This window comes from Melospiza melodia, chromosome 3 (genome assembly GCF_035770615.1).
Source record: "Melospiza melodia melodia isolate bMelMel2 chromosome 3, bMelMel2.pri, whole genome shotgun sequence".
NCBI lineage: Eukaryota > Metazoa > Chordata > Aves > Passeriformes > Passerellidae > Melospiza > Melospiza melodia.
Genome location: NC_086196.1, coordinates 62,070,011 through 62,093,857, shown reverse-complemented (window position 1 = coordinate 62,093,857; position 23,847 = coordinate 62,070,011). Strand labels below are relative to the sequence as shown.

The 23,847-nt window shown below is 41.9% G+C and overlaps 1 protein-coding gene across 4 annotated transcripts in view; it reads left to right on the top strand.

Annotated features, from left to right (window-relative positions):
- Positions 1-4,022: 4,022 nt before the first annotated feature.
- Positions 4,023-23,847, top strand: part of MOCS1 (molybdenum cofactor synthesis 1) — a 29,635-nt gene continuing 9,810 nt past the window's right edge. For 3 of the 4 annotated variants that reach the window (XM_063152023.1, XM_063152024.1, XM_063152025.1), the window contains exons 1-7: positions 11,794-11,926; positions 12,559-12,726; positions 17,457-17,621; positions 22,011-22,072; positions 22,318-22,429; positions 22,720-22,832; positions 23,467-23,577. In XM_063152023.1, the coding sequence (XP_063008093.1) occupies positions 11,860-11,926; positions 12,559-12,726; positions 17,457-17,621; positions 22,011-22,072; positions 22,318-22,429; positions 22,720-22,832; positions 23,467-23,577 (798 nt within the window). In that variant the 5' untranslated portion in view covers positions 11,794-11,859. Of the gene's footprint in view, positions 4,078-11,793; positions 11,927-12,558; positions 12,727-17,456; positions 17,622-22,010; positions 22,073-22,317; positions 22,430-22,719; positions 22,833-23,466; positions 23,578-23,847 lie in introns of those variants that run through there. The other variant, XM_063152022.1, reaches the window with a different exon arrangement.

The window sequence follows — 23,847 nt, the reverse complement described above, 5'->3', positions numbered from 1 at the left end:
AGGCTCTCACTCCTCTTTGCATGTAATGAGGAAAGCAAACAGAAGCCTCTGCTGTATCAGCTCCCTAGGATTTCTAAGCATAGACAAGAATGATACAGTGGTGTGCTTTGAACTGTAAAATGCCATGATGATCCTGAGCAACAGTGAGACATTCTAAGGTAGTCATTTGTACCTCACATGTGCCCTGAAGTTTGGCAGTGAATCTCTTTGTAGTAGTTTCATTTAAGAAGGGCCTGTGCTGTTCACAAGTAACAAATGTGGAGAGGGATATGTTCTGTTGTTCTGCTCTTGCAAGAGATAGACAAAACAGTGAATTTGTGTTGCAAGTTTTGTTATTTCATGCTCAGTTTGCAGGAAGCTGGATACAGAGGCTTTCCCTTGGCTTACACCCATGCAGTCTTTCCTAACAGCAGTCGCAGCACGAGTCCTGACTGTGTTCCAGCTCCACGTGAGGACAGGATCAGGTCTCCACTTTGCCCCGGTTTCTGTTCAGGCATGTGGCCCAAAGTTTCAGAAAGGTGTTGAGTAACTCTTGATGGATGTCTTGTCTCTACAATGAGGCAGTTGTGATTCAGCGTGGCAGATGCATCCAGCTCACAGCTTGAACTCTCTCTTGAGACTTTTAAGTCATTATTATTTTATTAGTAACATATCTCTAAAACTTTGTTCAGTGCTTATTTGAAGCACTGCTGAATAACACTGAATAACACTGGAAGTAGTCCAGTACTTTGCATTTTTATATTGTTTTGGTATACACTCCCAGAGGATATGGATAGGACTCTGCCCTTTAATTGCCCATGTGAGTTTAACACCCCTTGGCAGGCACACAGACCTTTACAAACAGCACAGTGCAGAGCCTTTTGGGGAAAGTTAGCTAATCCCTGGATGTGTAGGAGTGCCAAGGGAAACCCACCCCTAAGGTATTAAGTGTGAATTCAGCAAAATCTTGAAACAAATAAGCAGGTAAATAAGACAGGGCTAATCTAGGACCCCTGGAAGTCAGAAAGGAAGGCAGCAGCAGGAAGAGCAGGAAATGTCTTTCTTTGAAATTTGGACTAAATAAATACCTTGTGTCAAAGACAAGTGAATGTCTTCATGATGCCTAGAAGACAACTGAAACACCAGAGGCAAGAGTTTGCTTTGCCTAAATGTCTCGAGCCTCACTAGAGTGGGCCCTGCAGGTAGAAGCAGATAGGCCTTATCTTGCCAGGACAGAATGTCACACCCAGCTTTGGTTACAGCACAAGGGTATGACACCACACAGCATCTTGGAGTAGATACACAAACCTCAAACCCTTCATTATTTTCTGACTACCAGTCCTTTGGATAGCTGCTGAAAAAAAGCAAAGAAATCAAACCTCCAGCTGCTGTCTGTGGTGCTTACTCTTCATGACTGTGACATGGCATGACACAACATTACATGACACGACATGACAGTGCCCCAGTGAAGTGAAACGAAATCATGTCTTATGCAGATGCTCTTATTTCATTACACTTATTTCATGGCTTCATTTAATGCTGGGCAAGTGTTTCTGAAAACCAGCAGTAGATATTCCTGAGAGTAAAAGTTTGCCTTTGGAGGTATAAAAGCTAATTTTATGCTGGTTTAATGAAACATGCCTATATTTGTACAACCTGAAAACTGAAAAAAATATAAGGCTTCAAGTATGCAAAGACAATTAATTTCTTAACTTTCCAGATATGCTGAACATCAGCATATTCAACTACTGCAGATTCTGATGAAGCCAGCAATATTTTTTTTCTCTTGATGAGTTTATAACAAATTTTCATCTTTACTGATTGCACATCTAATTAAACCTCTTTTGCAACTGAGAAGTTCACTGAATTGAACAATTATTATATTTAATATGAAGCTAAAGTGCCTTCTGTATTTCAATTGCCATTATCACTTGCTCTTCAAATAAATCCAGAAAATCCTTTAATTACAGTTATCCTAGTTCTACAGGGAGATGTGACGCTTCATAAAGCTACTGTAAATGTCAACATCAAATTTGTTTCTGAACCTTTTGAAAATTGTAATTTGAACAAAATTTTGTCTGTGCATGTGTTACCTTGACATCACACTGGTGGACATGGCTTCAATCTGGATATTTAGCCACATTGTAGATCAGTCAAGTCTGTATTTCTTTTCAAATGGTTTAAGCTTTGGGGAGGAAAAAACAGCAATACGGCATTAAGTTTTCCTGTTAGTCTGTAACCAGTCTAAATACTGAATAAAGTCTAAAGTCTAGAGTTAATTGGACAGCAGAAGGGGTTTTGCTACAAAGCAAAGATTTAAGTATAACCTGACTAAACAATTGAACCTGTACCAGCACACATAATTTTGTCTGGAAATAATGGCTGACACAAGCAATAGTTACTCAAACATCAACAAGTAATGCACAGGTCAAACACTAAAGGATTAAGACTGTGCAGAGAATTGCTAATGTGTTTTTAATCGGTAGCTGCAAATTAAATACCACTGACACAGCAATTTTGTAATGGAAAACAAAATTCTTTTAGAATGGAAGTGTGATCATGCAGTAGCATGATGTGTAAAATTGTGAGTTTAATACTTAACAGCTGCACAGTTCCAAGTCTGAGAGCAATAAAAGTCATTCAGGGAATCACATGTCTTTTGGAAGAATAGCTGACATGATTCAGGGAAGGTGATCCAGGGAAAATTTGGGCACCCTGCCAACCACTCCTTTCAGGTGTAAAGTATGTTCGGAACAAGTGGCTGTGGCTCAGCTTGGCAATGGGTGACCATTGCAGACCCTCACCTGGAGATGGACATCAGAGTACTGGACTTTTCATCATGAGCCCCTTGTCTGTGAAGCACTGAGAGCATGGGAAAAACTACATAAGGCAGGAAAACTGAAATATTGCTTTCTTAGGCTCCGTAAGATCCATTATGTTTCATTTAGTCACTGTCCCTATCTTCTGACAAGGTTGTACAGATTTCACTTGAGACTGGTGTTGACTAGAGGAGTTGTTTCCACCACAGATGTGTGGAACTAATGACATTCATTATTTCCGTCCTCTGGCAGCCTTGCTGGGATACCTGTCTCACATGCATGCCCTTCAATGTGTGCGTTTCCCTTGATGGCAGCCAGCAGTCAGAGCTCAGGCTCCACACCTGGCTATTGGAGGGCTGAGGTGAGGGTGGGGAAAGGCAGAGAGCAAAGGCTGACGGCGCAGGTTTTGCCCTTGCTGCTGAGGGACATGGGACTTGGGTCACCAACAGAGATGGTGTCCTGGTTTCGCATTCCTGGAGGAATTTGGGGAAGTGAAACTGCCACAGATGGTGACAGGCCTTTGACGGGAAACCATATGACGAGTGGCTGAGGCCACTTGGTCCAATCAGCCTGGAGGACACTGAGGGGAGACCTCATCACCTTCCCCGAGAGGGGAGGCAGGGAAGCCGGGCAGATGCTGATCTCTTCTCCAGTGACCAGTGACAGACCTTGAGGGAATGGAATTAAACTGTGTCAGGGGAGGTTTAGGCTGGATATTAGGAAAAGGTTCTTCCAGGGTGGTTGGGCCCTGGAACAGGCTCGCCAGGGAGGTGGTCATGGCACCAAGCCTGTCTGCGTTCTAGAGGCAATACTCTTGGGCACATGGGGTGACTATTGGGCGTGATCCTATGTAGGGCTAACAATTAGACTCTATGATCCTTGTGGGTCGCTTTCAACTTGGGATATTCCGTGATTCTGTGAATTGCCCGGTACCGCTGCCCCGGGCGTACACAGCGGTGCCGAGGGACCTTGCGGGAAACCTCCCCCCTTCCCTCGGCCAGCTCGCCTTAGGAGAGCGAACTACAACTCCCGGCGTGCAGCACGGCACCGGCCGCCGGCCGCCGCTCCGATTGGCTGCCTCCCCCCGCCCGCCCTCCCCGCGTGACGGCGCGGGGCTGGCGGCGGCGCCCCCCGCGCGCTGGGGCAGTGGAGCCGCATGGCGGCGGCGGCGGCGGCGGCGCGGTGGGGGCGGCTCCTGAGGGGGGCGCGCGGGGCGGCCTCGCGCCGCGCCTGCAGCAGCAGCGGGGCGCGCGCCAGGGCCGCCTCGGCCGCCGCGCAGGTGAGGCGGGCCCGGGGTCCGGCGGGGCCGCGGTGCGGGCGGGGGGCGCGGGGGAGGTGAGCCGTGCCGAGGCGTGCCGCGCCGAGCCGTGCCGTGCCGTGCCGCCGGAGATCACGTTTGGGAGTTTGGGTGGCGGGCCGGTGCCTCGTCCCTGGGAAGATGTGTTTCGTGGAGGGGCGCTCTGGTGACCGTGGCAGCCCCGGCGGGGTGGGCAGGGATCTTGGGCACCGCGGGCGGAGGCTGCCGGCCCGTTCCCGGGAAATGCAACCTGTCCATAGAATTTTGCAACATATCCCGGATCGACCGGTGGTTTGTGCGGTGAACATGACCTGATTGTGTATAGGGGGAGGGAGGAGTCAACAAAACGTGTAGTAATACATAATGCGGTGTATGCTTCATTTGTTGAAATGTCACCCTTTCTGTGGAAGTATGTGGGACCCGTCTGAAGGACCGAGCCGGTCCTGTGCTCCTGCCCAGCCAAAGGAGAGATTACACAACACTCTTTGATCAGCCTGGGTCAAAACCCGAGTGGTTTGGCAGCTTTCGGTGGTTGTGCTCCCATGGTCATGCGAACTTCGCACTGAACCTGTTTGTGCTGGTCCTGGCGTGAAGTCAGCTCATGAGTTGCCCTGATACGGCTTCTCCCGGTTTAACTTTTGGTCCCTCGGGTGGATTCGGTCTCTTGGTATCTCTTGTTTTTGAGAAGAAAAAGCTACACGGAAAGGCTAGATTCAGTAACTGTCTAGCAGAAACAGGGCATGGCACACAGAGCAGTCCCAGCTGGAACATGATTTATTGAGTTACTTGCAATTGCATGGCTGGCTTCAACAAACAGAAAATAAGCTAAAGCTACTAGTGACAGACTCTGTGTCGCCAGAATTGAATGCATTCACTGCCACTTACTTATTTACAGGAAACCAAATGGATTTGAGCGTTGCTTTATTGAATCCTTACTTGGCTCCAAAAACTAGAAAGGTTATTGAATTTGTTTTGTTTGGTTGTTTTCCTAGACCATAAACATTTTTATAAATTTGGATCAGAATTACTTTTCACTACTTTCTATACATTGGGTAGTTCAGTAATAGTTTTGAGGGAGCTTGATTACAACACCCGTCTGAAAGTCCCTTAGGGGCAAAAAGCCATGGTACCTGGAAGAATGGGCTGGGGGAAACACATTTGTCGTACAGTAAATATTAGAAGTGTGCCAGGCCACTGGCTCATGTTCTGCAGGGCTTGAGAAGCGAGCTAGTGTAAAAAACAAAGGCACTGCAGACTTAGCAACTATACAGTGATAATACACTCATTGCTCCTTTCTGTTCTCAGTTTCTCCTGGGATTCATCTGTAGAGAGAAGTAATTAGCGTTACAGCCATAGGGGACAGTGAAATGTGCTTTCAAATGAGAGAATATTCAAACATTCAAAACAGTTGTGAATACTGCTTGACTGTTTCCTGTGCTGGAGCTGCAAGTATTCATGGGTTCTGTTTAGTTTCCTGAGGTTTTGGGGAGGAGGTGTTTGCAGAGGGGAGAAGAGAGCAGTAGACTATATTTCAGTCCCCTTTAAAAATGGTCATTCCAGCTATGGAAGGAAGACCTCGGGCAGTTCAGGAGACAATTGGGAGGCTGTGTCCAAGGGCAACCATTTGAAGTCTTTCAGTTGGGTTGCAAACAGTGGGGTCAGTACAGCTGTTGTCCCAGTGGTGTGTGGTGAGCAATTTACTTGTTTGAATCTTGGTTTTTGAGATGCAGTTGTCAGTCTCGGAGTGTGCATGGAGTGGAGTTCCTTTTTCTAAGACTAGAACAGGGCATGAAGCTACAGGCACTCTGAAAGTAGCATTTTCACAGTTGTTCTGTTGTGTGCAAGCATGTCTTTGGATTTTTCGTGACTGGTTCACAGTTAACGAAGTTTGATGCCATCCTGCCATCTTTTACCCATGATAATATATGTCCAGAGTCTGTTCTTGAACTAAAATGATCAGGTAGGATGACCCGTTTCTACTACAGAACTGGAAATCAGCATGTTTTTTTAAAGTTGTGCTGTAGATGTATCATGCCCAATAAGGGTCTTGCTACAAAGTTTCACTTAATCTTTCTTCATCTGCTCTTGTAGAGCCTGTAATCCAGACATCACCACCTGAGAATTTCTGTGGCCACAATGAAGCCTTCAGTGCTGGGATAAAGTGGAGAGTCCAGCTTGGCCAGAAGGACCTCACATGGCCCTGATTCTCGGCCAGTCGTGTCTGAAACGCTCTGTGTGCTGTTGCTCTGTTTTGTGGGCAGCCAGTGGCAGTCCCTGGGCAGTGCTCTCCGTGCCAGTACCCGCAAGTGGAGCCTGCTGTTTGGGGTCAGCTGTTGGGCAGCAGCTGCTGAGCCCTCACAAAAACATTTGTCTTGGACTTCTCAGCTCAGACCTCATTCTGGCACTTGGCCTACTTAGACCCATTTCAGCCTCTGCGGTTGTCTGATTTCCAGGTTGAAGCAAGGACATTATGTCACCACTTGCCTGCAGACTAAGATGCTAAAGGTGAGGCAGGGAAGAGCAGAGCTCTTGCTGAGCTGTGTCTGTGACACTGCAGCAGTGGTAGGTGCTATGCTGGGACAGCAGTGCTGTGCACAAACCCAACGGGACTGCAGGAGCTTGAAGAGCCAGTGGGTACAGGAACAGCACTAACAGCGTCATGGGTACGCAGGTTGTGGTAGTCCCTGAGGCCTGTGCAGAAATCTTTGCAAGCTTTAGAGTGCACAAATATCACTGGGAATGAAGTGAAGGTGGAAGAGTAGAGCAAGGATAGTACTTGATCTTCAGCTTGATTAGTAGGTAAGAATTCTGTTGTCTGCCCCCTTGTGTTTAACTGAGCCTTTCTAGCATCTGTCAGTTTGTGGTGTTCCTGGTAGTTATTGATACCTCTGCTGACAGCTTCCAATTTTGCTGCATTGTTAAAATAGTTCTCCTGGAAATCACAGGTGACTTGTCAGGTCTGAAGGGTTGACAGCTTGTCAAAATATAGCTGCTAGGTGCAGTCATCTAAACTCATTCTTTCAGTACTAGTATAGAGCCTGTGATTGACAGCCCAGAGAATGAATGTAGTTTGTTCATGGATCAGATAAAGCGTACTGTGTGACAGGGCATACACCTCCCATGTGCAGAAGTGTCTCCTGTCAACTATGGAGAGAGGAGAGTGGGGACTTGTGGGTTACAGACATCCCTTTTGAGTGAAAAAGTTATCTAATTGGGCATTGATATGTTAAAATACCAGCACCCATCTACCTTTTCCTACTCCAGGAAACTGAATAACCTTTTTCCTGTTGCCTGGGAACTGTAGCAGGCTTTTGCTTTCTTCCTGTTCCAATAGCTCTCACAAAGGCTGCAAGTGACAAGGTTCAACCTCAACCTATTCTTCCCCTTTGGAGAATCCTACTTGCACAGCAACCAGAGGGAATGCTTCATCCTTGTCCTGAGTTACCAGGAAGGCAGCTGAGTTCTCATCTTTGATAACTGGCCTTTTCTGTGGTATTGATAAAAATATGAGCTGGGGCTGGGTGCAGTAGCAGTTTTGGTAGTACAGGCTCCACCTCTGCTGGAGTTCAGGCTGATGGGTATCAGCTATTATGGCTTATGGGTATCTCCTAATTCCTCTGTGCTGAAATCTAATTGGTCAGAAACTGAACAGCTTAAAAATTCCATCTCCTGTCATTCTTCCCTCCTAGACAAACCCAGTACTATACCCAACAAGAAAATGATGGAAATAAGTTCTAGTAGCTGTGTAAAACATTTTTCTTTCCCCTGTACTAAAACTTTGCAGCAAGAGTTACTTATTTCCAATAGAAACTTTTAAGTTTCTTGAGACCAATCTTTGCTGAGTGCCTGTTCTTTTAATGCTGCTTCTTTACAGTTCACTTTAGAGGAATTAATGAAGGGCAGTGTTATTGCTCTTACTTTAGCTACCTTACCTATAGCAGCCATGCAGATGGATGACAGACCAGCAAGAGAACTGGTCTCCTGTGTCCCGCTCCAGTGGGGGCTCTTTCCTGAAAACAGGAAATTATTTTAAGCCTTTTAATGTCTTTGAAAGTATGCAATTTTGTCTTTCGTTGCATAAAAGCATTAAAGTGCCCCTCATTTGCCCCTGCCTTTCTTCCAGGGAGAACATATTTTCTCTTCTTTCCCTGCCTGTAATGCACACTCTAAAACTGGGAGGTGGGAGGTTTGTTCTATTCTGTCTTCAAGTGGAGTGGTAAGGAAGCCCAATCCTGAAAAAGATGCAAAAAAGCATTGGTGGGAAAGAAACAGGAGAGGAAGGCTCCCGCAAGAGTGGCTCAGATAATTTTAATAAACTTGGGAGTGCTTTTCTTCTCAAAAGTGAATACCTTTCCAAAATAATAAAAGGAGAACATCAGATATCCAGCCAGGCCAGAAAGCAGCATAATTTTCAAGAAAAAAAACACTTTTTTGTGTTGTGTTTTTTCTGGGTTTGGCTGATATAAAATATCCTTAGATTTAGTCTGTTCAGGGTTGAGTTTTCTGACTGAGGAAGATGAAGAAATGAAGTCTGGGTATTTACCTGGGCTCTTTGAGTTAACCTGGCTTGTATTTGGAGAAACACTTACTTTCAATAAGTGGAACAGAGCCAGCATTTCTGTCAAAACAAAGGATTCCCAACTTAGGATTTTTTTGGTAACCTAAAGCTGTGCAGAGCTCTGCCGCTACCCACACAGCCCTAGGCTGGAGCATTTTCCCAGGGAGTTTAAAAACCCGATGACTTGTTCAGAATGCTGCAGGAAGGGGAGGTGAAGTGTGTGAGCAGTGGGTGTGGCTGCAGAGTGGTTTCTAGCTACACTTGGGATGCTGCCAGGAAGGGAAGGCCAAGTCTTGGCAGGGCTGGCCTTGCACCCCATATGACTCTGCTGTTGCAGCCCCTGAAACTGAAAGGCATTGCTCTCTTCCTGCAGAAAAGCAATTTCTTGGAAACTACTACTGCAGTTTTATCAGGGGTAAACAGATGTGTTCTGGGCTTTGAAACAGCCACTTTGTATCTCTCTTGTCTCCTCTAGCTCCTCACTGCTATGGATGTTCTTAGAGTAAGGTCTTCTTATCTTACCACAAAGCTTTTTGGATCATGTATAGTGGATTGTTTAAAGGTTAGGGAAAAGATTGTGCTGCTAAGAATGACTACTCCTGCTTGTAAGTTTAGCAGGAGCCTGGTGTTAGCACAGCTGGAAACAAAATTGCTGCTCCTGCTGCTGGTGGCTTAAGTTGGGTCTCTCCCCAGATAACCTTTGCTGTCTGGCTGATTTGATCACTGAGGGTCTCCTCTATGGCTTCCACTCACCCAAAAATGTTTCTTACAAATGTTTTCACAACAAAATGTTTTGAGGAGGCATACTTGGGTGGTTCACCATTTTAGCTGGCCATTTCTAGATTTCTTGCAAGGGCTGTAGGGAAATCCTGTGCAGGACTAGCTCCTTTGGTCACTAGTGATAACCAGAGCCAGGAAGCTGATGGCTGTGGCTGGGTGTGTTCCTGCCCGGTGCCTTGGCATCATCCCATACATTCTGATTTTGGTATGTCTGGAGAGTTCATGTCTGCTTTTCACTGGATGCGAGTCATGACTTCAGCTTAGATAAGCAGTTTAAATACCCACTAATGTGTCATTTTGTTTGGTTCCTAATTCTGGATCTTAAATTCATGTCAAAACTTTATTTAATCCTTTGCCTGCTGCAGCCTATTGAGACTAACGAGCACAATTTTAACTTGAGGCACAGTGCTGCAGCTGATTCACACATGCACACCAGCACGAACTTTGTGAACACCATGTATACAGGAAATGGTTTTGTATGTGCGTTTTCTTCACTAGATATGAAATTCACTGACATGTGCCTTTTCACTTGATATGAAATTCACTGACTGTTAAATGTCTGTATGTGGTTAACTAACGAGGATCCAGTGAAGGTGGTTCCCTTAATTATTTTGTTTTCTCTGGTTCATATAGTGATGCTAGGCAGCTGGCCTCATTCATGACTTACCAAATTGACCTCCTATAAAATGTTAATTTAACTCTGATGTAGTACATGAAAATACTTAGCAGAGTTGGTTTTGGATGTTTGTATATAGTGCCTGAAGCAAGTATCCACCAGCTGATAAAAGTATGTTGGTAAACTCTTGTTTTTCTGCAGTACTGTGATAAGAGTTTACTCGGTTACTGTAAGTTTCACTTAAGGTACCAAAATATTATCTGAAAGTAGCAGAGTGGTTTCAGCTGTGCTTTACAGGTGCAGAAAAAGAGAGCTGCAACATTGTAATTGGAAAGTCATGGGATAAAGGCAGTAAGACTCCCTGCGTTTAGACCTTGCTGTAATTAATCTTTCTGGCATTGACAGTACAGATATTTTGAAGTTACTTGGTATAAACTGAATTGTATTTGTTTGCAGCTACTATTTGGGCTATTTGTTACCTAAAGTGGCCATAAAAGCCTAGAATGGTTTGGGTTGGAAGGGGCCTTTAAGATCATCTAGTTTCAGCCCTCTCCTATGGGGTGCCTTGCACTAGACCAGCTTGCTCAAAGCCCATCCAACACTTCCAGGGATGGGCATCCACAACTTCTCTGGGAAGCCTGTTTCAGTGCCTCACCACCCTCACAGTGAAGAATTTCTTTCTAATATCTAAATCTAGTCTTTTTCAGTTTAAAACCATTCCCCTTTGTCCTATCACTACAGACCCTTGTAAGAAGTCCCTCTCCAGCTCTCCTGTAGTCTCCTTTAGGTACTGGAAAGTGATAATGTCTCCCCAAAGCCATCTCCTCCTCAGGCTGAACAGATCCAGTTCTCTCAGCCTGTTTTCTTAGGAGAGGAGCTCCAGCCATCTGAGCAGCTTTGTGGCCTCATCTGGTCTTGCTCCAGGAACTCCTTGTCCTTCTTACTCTCTCATTCTAGAGGGCAAATACTCATACTTCCTAAAAATCATGCTGCTCTAGAATGTATTACATTGTGCCTAAAAAAAACCCCCAAATTTTTAAGTAGAAATCACTTGTAATATTCACTTCATGACAGTTAATAAAGGAATTGTTTTAATTCTGATATTTTTTATTCAGTTTGAACAGGTGTTCAGAATCACACACTTTTCTTCCAGTTCCACCATGCCCTGCATTATATGTAATCTCTTAACTGAGACAAGCCTTTTGGAGGTATTCTGTTACATGGTTTTAGGCAGGAAGCCTTCGTTGGAAATTAAGACAGGTGTCATGAAACTTTATTGTATATAGCAATAATCCAGTTTTGCTGTTAAAAACATGTTAATATTGCACATGGGATATGGTAGGAACACAGGCAGAGATGCAGTGTTTCATCACCTTCAGATTCTCTTGTGCTGAAGTGCAGGAAGGGCCTCTTCTCTATAATTTCGTTTACCCAAGGGCTGTAGTGAGCATTGGTGATCCTGGATCAATGATTCTGGGAAGAGACAGGCAGTTGAACAAAACCACTTTCCATTCTGCACAAAAAGCCTGAAGCTCCTGTGGCAAAGACAGGGAAAATTGTAGAAATGGATTATGGTAGGGTGTGAAATTTAATAAATGCCCACTTTTGACAGTGGTTTTTTTTTGGGCAGCTGTCTGTGTGGGGAAGAATGGAATAATAATTATCAGTTGGGTTCAAAGTTGATATTTATACAGCAAGTTGACAGGGTAACTGTTAAAATATTTAACGCTTGTTTTTGTTGCAGGAATTACAAAGCTCAGGAAGAGAACGCTTTGTGCTAGAACATGCTGCTCCATTCTCTGCTTTTTTGATGGACAGCTTTGGGCGGCAGCACAATTACTTACGCATTTCGTTGACTGAGAAGTGCAACCTCAGATGTAAGTGTCTGCTCTTTCCTTGCACAAAACTCCTGCACACATTGTACAAAAGCCAAGGTTTGGGTTAGGGTATTATTGCTGTGTTGGCCCTGTGCTGTTTCTTGTCTTCACAAAGTAACAATAAATGACAGATAGAGACTAATTGGATCTGAGCTACTGGTGGGGTGGGAAACCTGGAGCAAGCCTAGGGATCTACCAGAGACAGGTGGAAGTGACAGATCTTTTATCAGACTTGGTGTGGTTTAGATAATGATGCCTGTGTGTCCAAAGTCTCCAAAAGCAGGAGAGCTCATACCTAGGCATTCCCACAGTTACATCTGCAAAGTCTGGTGTTATGTCCCAGTGCTTACACCTTGAACTTGCTGTCTCTGCTTGAATGCAGTTTAGACAGAAGTGAGGTCATCTTTTTCTTCAGAGTGGATCCATTGTAATTTTGAGGCACATCAAATTAGTCTTGGGTTTTCCTCTTAAGTAAACCAGGAAATTGTTAGAAGATTGTAAAATTTTTGCACAGTTGGTGTCGTTTGGCATCCATTAAAGACAGCTGCCCTTGGTACATTTTGCCCATCAATATTAGATCAATTGTTGCGGGTTATTCTTTGCCTCATGTATTTCTGTAACCTTTGTTTCAGGTCAGTACTGTATGCCTGAGGAAGGTGTTCAGCTGACTCCGAAATCAGAGCTCCTAACTACCCAGGAGATAATCACCTTAGCCAGACTGTTTGTGAAAGAAGGTGTGGACAAGATCCGACTGACAGGTGGAGAGCCACTTATCCGTCCTGATGTGGTGGATATTGTGGGTGAGTCCCAGATCAGTACAGAGTGTTTCAGAGTGACTTGGTACGTGTTGGTGCAAAAATTGCTCTTACAGCTACCCACTGACACAGTCTGGCAACTGGAAGAATAATTACATATTTACTGTGGTGTTTTTTCCCAACATTGTGAAATGCAAGGTGCCTTTCAGAAAATTTCCAGTTCTGCTCTGTTGCTTGGATGGAGCTTACGTGTCTTTGTATTATACCATCTAAACTTAGCATTGTTTTTATATTCAACATCTACTACAGTAGCTTGCAATAATGCAGCCTGATGGTGAAAAATTAGGAACTTATATGATCAGGTCCTCATTGAGGAGGAACAAGTGATATGTGCTTACAGACAAAACAAGCTTTCTCTTTGATTTTTTAAGAGTGTGTTTTTTTGGTGGTTTTGTTTCTCTGTATTGATAACAGATGTTGCTTGTGTTTAATAAGGAATGGTGGAAAAATCTGTTTTTAAACTTATTGATGAAGACTGTTACTTCAATGGAGGGTAAATTACTGGGTAAATTTTAGAAGTCTGTTTGCTTTGATTGATACTGTGTTAAATGACACTGCCTGGATTTTTTTCTTGGGTCAGGTGCTTTTTGCTCTGTCCAAAGTCTCATATCTTGAGGTAGATTTGTGTAGTGGCAGTGAATTAGATTAAGGCTGTGTAGGTGGGTGCACTTTGGTGTATTATACACAACTGAACTTGTCTATTTCTGGCCATACACTCTTCTAAGTACTGAAGATAAGAAAAGGTCTTCTTTCAAGACCTTCTTCTTATGTGGAAGAAGAGGGTCTAGAAAGAAGAAAAAAATGCCTACCAATGCAGTGAGCTTTTATGCAGAAAATGTTCACTGCCTCTGGTCAGTTTTGTTCGGGATTTAATGGAAGACCTTTTCCAAAGAAGATGACCTTCTAAAGGAACCAGAAAAGCTGTTGTAGTTTGTAGAACTGACCTGTTCATTGCTGGAAAAGGGGCGACGGGAGTGAGCTGGGGTGTGTCTTTTTGAACTTTGATTGTGAATTCTGAAATTGCACTAACTTTTTAGAATTCTGAAATATCATTGTCCAGAACATTTTGCCCATGCATGATGGGTTTGGGGTGGTTTTAGTACTGAGGAAGCTATATGCCTTTCAAAAGACATGTTTCTTTCAAGATAATAGATTCTTTCCAATGATAATAGGTATAATTATTGGCTCCTGTAAAAGGGAACTAGATTTATAAATTAGGTTGCTGTTTAAAATACAATAAAGCTTTGCAGTTCAGCACATAATATTGGCATGGAAACGAGTTGAAACCAACCATGTCATCAGTTCAGTGCAAAGCTTTCTTTTCTAGTGTATTGTAGGCAGCTTTTTTATTTATCAGTGGTAGCTGATGACTTAACACAGCTCTTATGATGTTGATAGTCTAAGTAGAGTAGTCAGGTCACTGCAAAATCATTATTGTATTGCTGCAATCGAGAAGTATTGGTAATGGAAGGATAGACATCTTTTTGTTTTGGTTTACTCCAATGATAGAATTCTCAAAGGTTTATTTTTGTGCCTGAAAGGAAGAAATGGATATTTTTGAACCACTGGATTTTCATTATTCCGCCTGTGTTCCTGTTCACAGCTGAACTTTGACAGATTCATAGTGATCATTTTAGTGGATAACAGTAGTGCTCTTGGGGTGAAGGTAAGGGATGTCAAGATGTTTGTCATGTTCTGTTAGTTCATTCTGTTGTGGATTTGTATTAGTCTGGCTGAGTTTTTTTAAGGCTATTGAAAATTGTTGAGTTAGGTCCACAAACACTCTCTGTTGTCTCAGACTTTGGTGTTACTCTATGGTGCCCCAGTCCAGGATCTAGATGAGACTCAAAAGAAAATATATCAATGTAATAACTATGGGAAAACTCATTGAGGGAAAATCAAGCCCAAAAATGTCTTCTGCAAAATTTGAGTAAAGTGTCTTTATTGAAGCCATCTTAGCACAATGTACTGGTTTGGTCTGGGATAGAGTCAGTCTGGTTTTCTAGATGGTTTTGGAGAAGCTGCCTACAATATCTCTCATGCTGAATTGGGTTGGGGTTTAAGTTAGGTTTACTTTCAGCAAGTATTTCTCCAAACTATAAATGATCTGTGAAATACCCTTGCTCTTGTGAGTAAAGCTCAAAAATGTTCATGCTGGATTTCTGTTTCCAAATTTTTCAACACACAAATTCAAGTTTTTTAGTTGTTTCAATGAACAGATGCAATTTGAAGCTACTGTAGGAGACCATGCTATTCAGAGACCTGCTACAGTTCTTTATTTAAAATCTTTTAAAAGATGCACATACATAAACTGTGAGTCAGCATCTAACACTTGCTGAAAGCTAAATTATGTCCTGGGGACTGCTGAAAACATATGCTTGAGACTTTTCTGAAGCAGCTGATAGGGGAATATAGAATCCATCCCCTCTGAGATACTCAAAGTTCAAATAAGCATCGAATATAAACTCTCTGAGAGCTATTTGTTATTAGTAGTCTGAGGAGTATGCATCTGCACTGATGAAATCATTTTCAATGGGGTGGAGGGTGGAATATTGGATGCCTTTTCATAGCAACTTTTTATACCCATTTCAAGAGTGAAGTGGTTTAGGATAGACTTCATGTGCTAGGAAGCATGCACACCTTTTCTGGAGTCAATCGGGACAAGTGCAGTTAAGGAAATTATTAGAGGAGAATATGTAAGAAAATTGTCTATTTAAGAAGAGGCTCCATATCCTAAAGGAAAACATAAATGTCAGTTGGTTTATTTCATGGCTCAAGCTTGACATAAAAGTTTTCACTTCATGCTATGGACTTACAGCATCTGTTTTGTTTCCTTTTCTACTTCTTAGTTTTTGTCAGTTGCCTTTGCTTGTGCTGATTGGTGGTAAGGCAGTGACCAAAGGTCAGCAAACAGGTTTTATACAGGTACAAAGAGAGTTACAGAGTTATGAAGTCTCTTTAATCCCTTTTAATTTTAGAGGTCAACAAACCAAGACCCTGTGAAGGTTACACCTGGTAGAGTGTTCTCACTGGTCCATTTTAACTTATTGCTGTTGGTGTTAAGCCTCCACCTCTAACTTCTCACAGTTGTCTACTGTCCAGCTTGTTACTACAGTTGATTCCATGTATTAGTGTATTTCCAGTGTCTTATCCTGTATCTCACCCTGTCTGATGAGGAAAAAGATGCATGGACATCAGCTGCTGCCTGTGGTGATCTAATCAACTAGTGCTGCTTCTTAATTTTTTTTCCATTTTAGGCTGCAGAATGACATTAGTTTTATTCAATGCCTTTAAGCATTTATTTTGTATATTTTCTTTATTTGTAATAAGTATTTATTTATAATATTTTATAAATTTGTAAATGTATAATTTACATTTCTAGCAATGAAACCTGTATGGCACCTAGACTTTTTTTCCCAGTCATTCTGAGGTTGAGCATTATGTGTGTTCTGAGGCTATAAATAAAAGTAATGATGTTCCCAAACTATTCTCTGGCTGTAGCATGTATCCTTTACTCTCACAAAGATTAGGCTGCTAGTGATAGCTAGTGTTCAATAATCTTTGGCAAAATTGAGCCACTAGCACTTACCCTCTAGGAAGAGATTATTCTTGGTCATTTGGGAGAACTTTGAGAGCTGAAGGTCAGGAAAAAAATCTCTCTTAGTAAAGATTACTCTTTCCCTACAACCTCATGTCTTTATGGAGCTCCCAATCATGTTCCAAAATGCTGCTGCTGTAAACTTCAGCATCTTTGCTGTGACCTAGCTTGACCCATTCCAGTGTGCTGGACTTGGCTTAGGGTGAATATTTTGAAAAGAGCTAGGCAATGAGATAAAGCAGAAATAAGGCCGTTATCAACTTGAATAAATAGAAGTAAAATAGTGAGGTACGAAGGGACTATGAAATATTTGTGCTGTAATTACAGCTGTCTCAAGAGTAAGGGTTCTTCAAATAATTCTTAAATAATTAGGGTGGAGGTTATGAGGGAGGGAGGGAGGGAGGGAGGAAAAACCAAAGTAAATTATTTTGCTGTGGCTCTGCTTCTGCGAGTTGTTTATGAGGGTTTTTTTCTTGTTTGTTATTGTACTGATAACTGGAGGTTTGAAAGCTTGATCTCTGGAGATCTGGTATGCTGAGGATTTCTGCATTTGGCTTATGAGGAGGCATTTCTTTTGTAAATCTTAATCTCATGATATTAGCTGTTTCTTATGCTGTTTTCTTTTGTTAGCCATTTTTAGTGTCTTGCGTAAGCCCTCTCCAGTCGGCTGGGCTACCACTGGTAATGGAAATATTTCAGTTGTCAAGTACAAATGTTTGGTCCCTTTGGATGTTGTTGCCTTGGATTCTCTGTAATAGTCTAGTATGTTGACCTTTTTCTGTTTAGTTAGGACTGCATGTGGTATTTCTTTCATAAGTTTAAACTTCTGCTGGCAGCTACCTCTGGGTTAGAGCTGGTTTTTGGTAAAGCATTGTAGGATAGAAGTTCGCTTGCAATAAACTGTTCTCTCATATCTTTTGACATGGATATGTGCTAAAATTGGTCTCTTAAACCAATACAACTGGAAGAAGGCCGAAGCACTAAGTGTCCACATATTCTTCACACATAGAGTGATACAATTTTCTTTGTTTCACAAATCTTTTGGGTTTTCTGTGTAACCTTTAAACTTTTTAGTTTAACTACTTTTTAAAGTGTTCTTTTTACTTTTCTTTCCTAGGTGAACTGTACAAACTGGAAGGGCTGAAAACCATTGCTGTCACAACCAATGGGATCAACTTAACCAGACTGCTGCCCCGGCTGAAAGAAGCAGGACTGAATGCCATTAACATTAGCCTGGATACTTTGGTGCCAGCTAAATTTGAATTCATTGTCCGAAGGAAAGGTACAAAGTTGTCTTCTAAGGCAACTGTGTTAATGCTTGCAGGAATGTCCTGAGTCGCTTACTGTATCTTTCACAGTTAGTTACTTTGGCGGGGGGGAAGTGAATTGCTATCCTTCTGAGGGTAGGAAAAATAGTCTATACTAGATTATTGTATTATAATAGTGACTGTTTTTCCTCCTTTCTGTAATGCTTAGCAGGTGGAGCCTTTTTCGTTGGAGCTGGTGAAGTGGAAGATGTTCAATTTACCACAGTTAGTCATGTGGTTAGTCATATAGTCTATAATTGGTTAGTCATACCTCTCAAGAGGACTCTCCAAATCTTATGTTGGTCTTGTGTGCTGCTCTTCTTTTATACTGTTCAAAAAACCCAGATGTTTCTGCTATACCACGTGGGGACAAAGATGCCACAAGAACTGAACTTCATGTCATGAAAAGTGGCAGTTTCTGGAAGTTGTATTTGGGGTGTGCTAGCAGTGGTCTCACTTGTGGTTAGTGATGTTCTGTATCCACTTCTTTTTAATAGGAATAAACATAAACCATGCCTGAGGTAATTTGAGGAGGTCTGTTGGCTTTGTAACTTCTCTCCTACTGAGCAAGTAATTGCAAGTAAAATTTGAGAAACACTTGGATATGCCCAGTCTTACAGATTCTGGTTTAAATGGATCCTAAAGCTGATGGAGCTCAGCTTCATGGTTGGGCTTCCTTCCAAACTAAAACTGATTTGATATTGTATCATTCTCTTCCTGTCCAGCACTGTAACTTCAGCAGTGTGTGAACTTCTAATTCTGACAAAACCTCTAAGTAGCCACCAGATGGTGCAACAGCCTCAGGTACATGTAGGGAAAGGATTGTAGAAATCTGGAATGCTGTGGGAAGTAAAGTCAGCATTTGAATCACTGCTAGCAAACTGTAGTTCTTCTGGCAGGTGCAGGAAGGTGTCCTTGTCAACAGTCTGTGGGAGCACTACTTCATGTTTCTGTGTCATGGTGCAGAAATCAGTTCCTGTCATAAAGCTGGCTGGAGCATTATCCTTCCAGTGTAGGCTGTTCCATTGATCTGGTTGTGTCATGGCACAGTTGGCTCCCAGAGTGGTATCCAGGAGTAACTAATCACAAGCAGGTGTTGACTGTGCTCTTTCCTTCTGCACTCTGTGTTTGAGTATTACATGGTTTGTGACATTCATTAGGAGCAAGCCCTTCTTTTGCCACTGAAGGGCCAAACCTGAGCCTCCAGCTTCCTGAATTAAAGGCCAGAGATCTTCATATCTGATTAGAAGCTGATAGGAATGTGCTGCCTTATAAAGTAAACTAAAAGTTATGAGGGGATGAAGGTAATTTTTATTTATATAAATGTTCTCTTCCGCCTTTAAAGAGATAAAGGTCTTTTACCAACAAAGAGAGAAATTGCTCAAATGAACAGCATGGACAATGAACAAGGAAATTTCTGTTACTGAATATTTTTTAAAAGGAGAAAAAGTCTCTAAATCATAGGTATATTTTCCAAGCAGAGATCAAGTAAAAATAGTAACATTGAGTTCTATCGCTTTGGGGTTTTTTTTCCCTTTTTTTTCTTTTGTTAAGGTTAAGGGCTGAAATTATGTAAAATGCCTAAAATGCCTTTTTTTTTTTTTTTTTTTTTTTTTTTTTAGGGTTTTTACTTAATAGGAGATTTCCAATTATGGAGTGAGCAGAGAATAGAGTGCCTGCCCTACTGAGTTACCCTGTCTCCTATGGCAGTTCCAGAGGCAACAAGATTTAGCTCTGTTAATGTGACAGGGATCCCTGGACTTGGCTGATAACTTCTCTGGAAAGTAAAGGTGGCATCTGATTATGGAGCTTACCAGGAACTTGAGAAACTTGGAATAATTTCTCTCTTTTGCTGGAAAGTTGATGTAGGGTTTTAAGAAGATGCAGAAAATGTGTATCTTTGTTGCAGGTGCCCTGCATCACATCTGCTCCTACTTGCAGATGGTTGGGATAGACAGAATGACTGTGAGATCATCAGAGATTTCACTGACGTGTGAAAGCATTTTAGAGTACTGTAATATTTCTACCTTTTCCAATCTACCACATTCTAAGGGATGAACAAATGAAGAATGCTTTCATGCAGGCAGCCAGTCTAACCTGTTTCATGGCCTGTCCTTTTTTTTTTATGTGTTTCATACAAGGAAAGTGAGGTACTGCTGTATTGTATTGTTAAATGTAGGCCTGAAGCCTTTTTTCCTGTAAGGATTAACTGATGGGAGGTTTTGTTCCATATAGGATTTTTCTGGGTGGCTCTAAGGTTCTCTATACTATAAAGCTGGCTAAAGTTCTGACTTCAGTAGAAATTAAATATGATGAAAGTACTGAAATTTTTCATTGGGTAAAAGAGGAGAAATGGTTTTTTCCTGGCCTTTTTAGTTACGTTGAGTTTCTCCTTTCTATAATCCTGTGGTTACATATTAGATTTTCTGAGCAGTAGCAGAGATTTTTGATCCCATTTATGGCTCTGGCTTGTGTTTACAGCAATATATCGTTATCTCTGTTGCCATAATCTCTCTGCAATCTTGCTTAATTGGAATGAGATCTACCACAGGTGCTGGAAACTTCCTGGGCACATGCACAAGTAGGTGGTGATTGAGAAGGGTGACAGGCCATAACTGCAAACAGTTGTTTGCAAGAGTTATTTCACTGTGTGAAGTAACAGTGCTCTTCACCAGTTTTTGCAGCCAGGATTAGGATTAGAACTGGTTTATTAAATAATTGTATCTTCTGCTTTCCTATATCCATGCTTTATGATGCCTTTACTAGCCAGAGGGCAGTGAAGTGAATTTTTTGTCTCTTTAGTTTTCTTTTTTACTCATGCATCCCATATTACATATGCACAGAATACTACTGAGTTACTGCTTGTATCTGCTAAAGCACCTACAGAATAATGAAGCTATGACCTGTTCACTAGAGAATCTGTTTCCAGTAGATCATAGATAAGAAAGGGAGGATGATGGACCTGTGTAGAAAAAACATGGCACTAGGAGCAGCATGGGGATTATCATCAAAACTTCTGAGACATACTGCCCTTTTATTAGCACATATAAAGCATTTGCTGTTGAAGATGACAGCTTTGGAAGAAGGAGCTCAGTCTCATATGCTGTTTGGTCTCTCATACCTGAGTTTCATGTGCAGAATAGGAATGAAACTTAGTCTAGAACCTGCCAGGGTAGAAGAGGCATTCACAAACATGGGACGAGCAGCTGAGCACCCCACTCACCAGAAATGTGTGCCCAGAGCTCGGCAGTTTGCTGTCTCATTCTTCTCACTTCTGTTCTCTGCCGGCTGCTGGGTGTGGCAGGGAGGGAATAATACACAAAATATGGAATGGAGGTCCTGATGAAAGGTCTTAACTTTAAAGAAAGTAGACAGAAGAGGGGGTTTGAATGAGATCGTTAAGAGGCTTTCTTAAGTGACCTTGAAATTCTAAAACTGCATTGTTAGTTTCTTTCAGCTTTAAGAGGTACATGTACGGGCAAAGACACTTGCCCTAAATTAACTATATATTTCTCTTTGAGAGCAGCTGGCAGGTGTAGGCCACACCAAATGGTAGGATGAAACTGGGTACTTCATTCCTTGAAGTTGCTGTAGTTTTTTATCTTTGTTTTCAAGGGTCAAAGGCCAATTGAATTGCTTTCCTAAATGCTCTAATCCCTGCCACATTTTGTTCACTAATTTCCTGTGTTTAGTCATAAAAATGATGATCCTGAAAAATGCTGCCTCTGATCTTCTGACTAATGGATAGTCAATAGCTTTGGGAAGCCAATTACATCTGGAGCCAGGGTTGAACAGGGAATCAAGGGGCTTTTTGTTGTTCCTAAACCCATTGCAACCCAAATTTACTTTAAAAAAATGCTTTTAAAATTCACTTAGCAACATTGCTGTCTGATTCAGAACAGAGAAATTCTGTCATTGTAGAAAAGACACAAGCCATTACTATAAAATAAACATGAATTTATTATTCCTTCTTCAGTGCATCTGGAGGCAGTTCATAAATTCTTTCCACTCCCTTTAAGAAGAATGTAACACAAGGAAAGCTATCTTACAGGGGAGTGCAGAATCTTATGCTAATAATATGTGGATATCTAAAGATATAAAAAAATCATACCAGTATTGTTGATTACTTAAATATCAGTTAAATATTGATCTCAATGACTTGAGTATAGTAACTTGGTAGTCTTTGAGGGTTGTGAGGGGGGGGGATAATTAAAGTCTTTTTTTGCAGCTGTTCTTACTTGCAGCCCTGTCTACTGAATCAGATTGATTTTTATTTGTCATCCCTTTGTCTTCTACTAAATAACCACCTTTTGCATTCTGCTTTGAAACAATAAAAATTATTTTTCACTCTTTTTGTATCTTAGGCTTTCACAAGGTAATGGAAGGAATCCACAAAGCCACTGAACTTGGCTACCATCCTGTTAAGGTAAAGCCAGTGTTATTTACTCTGAAACTGTTTTGTTTTACCATACATACCAATCACCTGATGAGGAATTTATTATATTCCGTCTCACCTCCCACCCCACTCCGTGAATAATTTTTAGTAAAACTGGAGAAAAACTTGAAGATCTCATCAAGAAGTAATGAGCAGAATTCATGTCATCTCCTTGTGCAGCTGGGGGTGCAGGTCACACTGTGTTCACTGATTTCAGGTGTGTGCTTTACCTGCAGGTGAATTGTGTGGTGATGCGAGGCTTCAATGAGGATGAAGTGCTGGACTTTGTGGATTTCACAAAGGATCTGCCCCTTGACGTGCGGTTCATAGAATACATGCCCTTTGATGGTAAGTACTGCTGCTTTGAGATTCTTCTTGGACACAGGTGAGCTGGCTGGTAGATGTTCACCCCATAGGTTTGTCTCTGGAAGTTTTGGTAAGCTCTTCAAGGGAATTAGGAATTGCCTGAAGCTTTTTGCAGGTTAGCTTCTTCCCTCCATAAGGTGTAGAAGGACTCGTTGGGGCTGGGACACCTCATTGTCACCTTAAGTGACACTTACAGAGAATGTGAAGGTGGTTCTCTGCTAATTAAGAAAATAAAATAAAGTCTAAGGTTAGGCTGGTTTTGTTAATTCTAGGCAATAAATGGAACTTCAAGAAGATGGTGAGCTACAAAGAAATGCTTGATACAATTAAACAGCGATGGCCGGAATTGGAGAAATTACCCTGTGAGACTTCCAGCACAGCCAAGGTGGGGTTGGACAGAGAATGTGTGAAACATGCCCTTATTCCTTCCCTGCCCCAAATCCCCAAATTATTCCAAGTTCAGCATTGATATTTGACAACCAAAGTAATAAATACTCAGCGTGGTAACTCGTAGGTTTTGATCAAGCTGCCTGCAGGAGACTTGATCTTATGAAGTCCTAGTCATAGTCTGTACCTTTATAAATACAATGTGTTTTCTAGATGTATTTTTAGTCAAATATAAAGAATGCCAGGCCTGTATCCTGTATTTGCAGCTTTTGAAACTTTTGTCAGTCTATGTCTGCACATTAACAATCCTGATGGAAGAGTTGCTCAGTGAAAAAACTATTGTTTTAGAGTGTAGAGTGCCAAATGGGGAATTTCTAGCTCATGCTCCTAGAGGCATCACCTGTTAGTTGATAACTACAAGACCAAGCATTTAACAAGTATGAGATTTCTAGGAACGGGGCAGAATAAACTGGGACACCTGAAAAAACTGACTTTTATTTTTTCTTTGATAGGATCTTAGGGTTGAAGAAAATCTATGTTAAAAACAATTTTCTGGTCTTTAGGCAAGTGGAGCTATAAAAGCTAGGAGTCTGTATTTGACTCTTTTTTTTTTCTCTTCTGTGTTTCTGTAGAGTTACAAGGTGCCACATTTCCAGGGACAAATCAGCTTTATCACCTCCATGTCAGAGCACTTCTGTGGATCCTGCAATCGGCTGAGGATAACAGCAGATGGGAGCCTAAAGGTTGGTAGTGAAGCAGGATTCTTTTCCAGTTCATGCAGTGAAAATAGTGTTGAAATTCGTGCCCTAAAAGTAGCTGGGATGTAAAGATGCATAATTATTACCAGCTAGCTCCTGTTTATTTATTCTGTATGAATTCTTGTTCCATCTTGTCAGGCTGTTAGGGAGATGTTACATCACCTTTTTTTTGGTTTCTCTGTTTTCCTAACATAGTTAACTTCAATTGTAAAACATGGTTGCAAGGCCAGTAAATATAAACATTTCTTCTAATCT